At 41.8% G+C, this 4743-nt stretch overlaps 1 protein-coding gene across 1 annotated transcript in view; it reads right to left on the bottom strand.

The window, feature by feature from the left end:
- Positions 1-1630: 1630 nt before the first annotated feature.
- The window catches only part of sypl1 (synaptophysin-like 1), a 9160-nt gene continuing 6047 nt past the window's right edge, over positions 1631-4743 (bottom strand). Inside the window, exons 4-5 of the mRNA XM_084482718.1 lie at positions 4262-4453; positions 1631-3864 (exon numbers count right to left, since the gene is read on the bottom strand). Of these exons, the coding sequence (XP_084338844.1) occupies positions 3733-3864; positions 4262-4453 (324 nt within the window). The 3' untranslated portion in view covers positions 1631-3732. The remainder of the gene's footprint in view (positions 3865-4261; positions 4454-4743) is intronic.

The following is a 4743-nucleotide window of genomic DNA, read 5'->3' as shown; positions in this document are numbered from 1 at the left end:
GCTCTCTCTCTCCTTCGCACGCAGCAAGCGAAAAAAAACAAACACTTGACGTCATCCTCGGGACTTTCCGGTAGCTTTCGTTTTCAGACCCGCTCGTAAATAATAATAGACGCACGCCATGAACTAGATGAGGGCATTCATAATGAGGATTTTTTTTTTACAAACGTAAAAAATTAAAAATTCAAATAAATGAACTAGAATAACTAAATAATGATAAAAAATGACAAAACGACAAAAAAACTAAACTAAACGAACTTAATAATAATAATAATAATAATAATAATAATAAAGTAGAAACTAGCTCAACCATTTCTGTAGTCTCGTCGTCAATAGGCCCAGATGTCGCGAGAATAACAACAGATCCATGCATCACATAAAGCTCTGTATAAAAGTAGAGTATATTAGAGTATAGGCCTAGCTGAATATTACTCCTTATTATAATATATCCGACTCTATTAGGCTATATTATAGGATAGGCCTATGTTCAAATCATATACAATATATTGGACCAGTATGTAGCATGTTTGAACAGCAATTATTTTAAACCTAAAATTATTTTAAAAGCATAAATATGTGTGTGTGTGATGAATATAGTGTATTATAATAATAAAATAAAGTAAAGAAAGGAAATAAGTCAAATAGCCTGCAATACACACGACAAGGAGAAAAGAACAAGCAATCAAGAACATCTCAAACCATATATAATATAAATAATATAATATAATCGGCTTGAAAATCGGAAAGTATAGTCTTGAATCAAGCATATGAATTGCATGATGCACATGATGAACACGAACACTTACAGGTTGATGTTGCAACCTCAACATTGTAACGTCAACCAAGCGGGAGCTTTAATGGCACTGTAGCGCCGTTCACATACACGTGTAGCGACCTCTTGTGGCGGAAAGGAGTAACGCTAGGATTAACTGCACTTAAAATGCAGGGAAGTTCCCAAATACCAACCACAACACACGAATACACACAAAATGAATACTGGCATGAATCAGTCAGACTGGCAACTCAAACAGCATATAACTATACTGATTTAACTTAATTAACTGTGTGTGTGTGTGTGTGTGTGTGTGTGTGTGTGTGTGTGTGTTCTGTGGACTGTGTGACATAGCTGACATACCAGAGAGCACATGACACGTCATGCCGCTACGCTGTCAGGTCAGTCACACAGGCCTAGAAATAGTGAGTAGGAGGGGGTTCATTTAGCGAATAACTGAGTGGGAAAAGGTCACAAAGTTCACAGGCAGACAAACAAAAACGCAAAGCATGAATACACACACACACTCTATGAATCCAAAACCTTAACTGTGATGAGGCTATCTGTTTACTTATCTATCCCCTTCCTTTATCTAGCTTATTTCTCACATTTGTAATACTTTCTTTGAAACACACACTCACAAACACACACCCGCACACACAATGCTAGGCATACACCAGGTTATATGTGTTGTATATTGTATACACAAACACACCCACACACACACACACACACCGTATAGCAGGTTAGATGTGCTGTATATTGCACACACACACACACACACACACACACACACACACACACACACACACACACACACACACAGACAGACACAAAATAAACAGGGAGAAAAATATTTTTAAAAGCATTTATTTATTGACTTTTATTTAAAAAAACAAGAACTTTGGCAGAGAGGCTGAATACATTCTCCTGAACGGTACACGTCAGCTGGTGAAACGATTGTGAAGCAACGTGCTTAGCTGGACATGTTACAGAAGCAGTGGCATAACCAGTACACCAACACACACACACTCACTTCTTCACTTTGGCCTCGGTCACACATTACCTGCTCTGAGGCAATGTGCAACACTTAAAAAAAACTACAAACTATCGTATCGTCAATAACAAACAAAAGCACAGTTTCTGTGTAATCTCAACGGTATAACAACCCACCAACCATTGTACAAACCACAATGACCAATTGACATTGGTCATGTACAATAAGACATTAGTCTCATAAGATTGTTCTAGAATAGAAAAATAGAAAATAGTGCTGCTTTGGCCCAGAGCAACTAAAGGCTTGTCCCATAGAGGACGGAGAGGACAAATGTGAACATATTTTTAACGTCATCGTAACGTTATCACCTCTTTTCCTTCTGGTCCCACTCAATTTTATTGCTACTCATTCAGAGCTAAATAAAGACAAATCATAAGAATTGAATGGGTGAACAAAGTGACTTTTGTACAATGATATAAAGTTCAATATTGTGTAATTATTATAACATCATGTTGATGTAATATTAATGTTAACAACTCACAATGGTTTGTATAACATAAGGTACGGTCCGTGGTCATAACCACACTGCAATACAGGGGGTAGAGAGTGAATTCATGTCATAAATCACCCTGATAGCCCCCGGCCAGGACACCCAATGCATAACCGAGTGCTCATCTCTATAGGAGAATACTGCTGCATCTCACAGCTAAAGGGAAATGGTTAACGTACCGCTTAAAGATTGACCCGTACTTATCGTCCAAAGCATTTGGATTTGCATTTACCATCTCTGTCAGATAGAACGGGCGTGTACCTGCTGGTAGAGGCTGGTTCTGGTCTCTTTCAGCCTCAGGAATAGAGACAAACGTCTATACACTAAAATGGTACCTTGAGTAGAGTCCCTATCGAGGAGAAACTAGCCTGATAGACTTTAGATGACGACCTCAGTTTGACAACAAAGAATATGGTCCACAACTCTACAACTTCTTTTGATAATAATAATAACAATAATATAGCATTATTAATGATGAGAAGTGTATAATAATTAAGGAATGAAACTTGGGAGGGGACTATACCATACTAAATCATTTGTAAGGTGTAATTTAGTGAGTTGCCTTTATGGCTTTAGACACAGGTTTAGGAATGGCACAAGAACAAGTGAAATGGTTGGAAACGTAGGTTATCTTTCTCTGGATGGTTCTGCTGAGTCATCTACACTTCAGTTTTGTACAATGTGGATGATAGCACCGATATCGAATTTTGTAAAAAGACAGGATTTTCTAGTACTAACTCTGCCTCATCTTCATCTTCAAAAGGCACTGTGTGTGTGTGTCTGTGTGTGTGTGTGTGTGTGTGTGTGTGTGTGTGTGTGCGTGCGTGTTCTCTGTTCATATTTGTGATTTTGGCTGGTTTGCAGGTGAGTGATTTTAGTCACCAGTGTGTACACAGATGTGTATGTATGAGTGTGAACACACATTCAGTGTCCTTGTTCCTATATTTGTGTGTGTGTGTGTGTGTGTGTGTGTGTGTGTGAATATGTCTATATATGAAGGTGTTTTTGTATTGTGCGTGTGGCCTCGTATCTCTATGTGTGTGCGTGTGTGTACTTGTTTGCATGCAAATGTGTGACCTCATATCTGTATGCATGTATGTATGTGTGTGAGATAGTTTTGTACAATATGGATGATAGCACCGATATAATTTTTTTTTAGTACTCACTCTGCCAGTACTAACTCTTCATCTTCAAAAGGCACTGTGTGTGTGTGTGTGTGTGTGTGTGTGTGTGTGTGTGTGTGCATGTGTTCTGTGTTTGTATTTGTGATTACAGCTGGTTTGTGAGAGAATGCGTTTAGTCACCTGTGTTTGTGTGTGTGTGTGTATATATGTGTATGTGTGTGTGTGTGTGTGTGTGTGTGTGTGTGTGTGTGCATGTGCGTGTCTATGTGTGTGTGTGTGTGTGTGTGTGTGTTCATATGGCAGCGGGGACCTGGGTCCTTTGGGTGACAGCCTGGCCGGCGTATTTCTGTGCGTGCCAGCGCGTCTCCTTGTACACAAACCAGGCGTTGCCCGCCCACACACACACGTTGAGGAAGCCAAACACCTGGGAAGGAAACACACACACACACACACACACACACACACACACACACACATGAAATACACACTATTGCAGTATCGTTATAGTGACATCGTTCTATTTTATCGTCCTGCCCAATTTGCCCGACGTACGTTTACCTCATGTTACAACCTCTGCTGTTAGTCAAAGTGTGTAAATAGTAAATCATTAAACACAACCTTTCATAACGAAGCAACATAACAACCACTACTTCTGGTCAAAGTGGGCAAACAGTTCATCAAGACACACGATCGAAGACCTCTCACGATAAAGTGACGTAAAGCGTAAGCGATGCTTACGCAAAAACAAAACAAAACAGATTTTTCTCGCAACACAAACGCAGAACAGACGACGTTCTCCTCGTCGCCGAGCGGGCCCTCACCACGGAGACGTTGAGGGAGCGCAGGCTGGCCAGCTCCGTGACCCGGCAGGTGACGTCGGCCTGCGTGCAGACGTCCAGCGTGGCGGTGACGCCCGCGTCCCCGGTGGCGTCCTTCACGGTCTGCAGCCCCCGGGCCCACGCCGACGAGCACACCAGCCAGAGGAAGGCCAGCGCCGCCGTCACCAGGAAGTCCTGGAGGACGAGCCGGAGTCAGGACGGAGAGCGCTAGGGTTAGCCTTAGCATGACGGGGAGCGTGAGCGTTAGCATGACGGGGAGCGTGAGCGTTAGCATGACGGAGAGCGTTAGTGTTAGCATTAGCATGACAGAGAGCATTAGCATTAGTGTGGTTGGCCAGGGTGAGGAGAGATCTCTGCGCACAGGTCGGGGTAGGGATTAGAATAAGGCTGTTGATTGGCTTGTTTAAATCCCTGGATGTGACATCACAAGTGGCGCTGATTCAGATTTGCTCCAGTGCAATGTT

This window comes from Micromesistius poutassou, assembly GCF_964030765.1.
Source record: "Micromesistius poutassou genome assembly, chromosome: 18".
Classification (NCBI taxonomy): Eukaryota; Metazoa; Chordata; class Actinopteri; order Gadiformes; family Gadidae; genus Micromesistius; species Micromesistius poutassou.
Note: the sequence above shows the minus strand (reverse complement) of the source record. Positions and strands in the feature narration are given on the sequence as shown.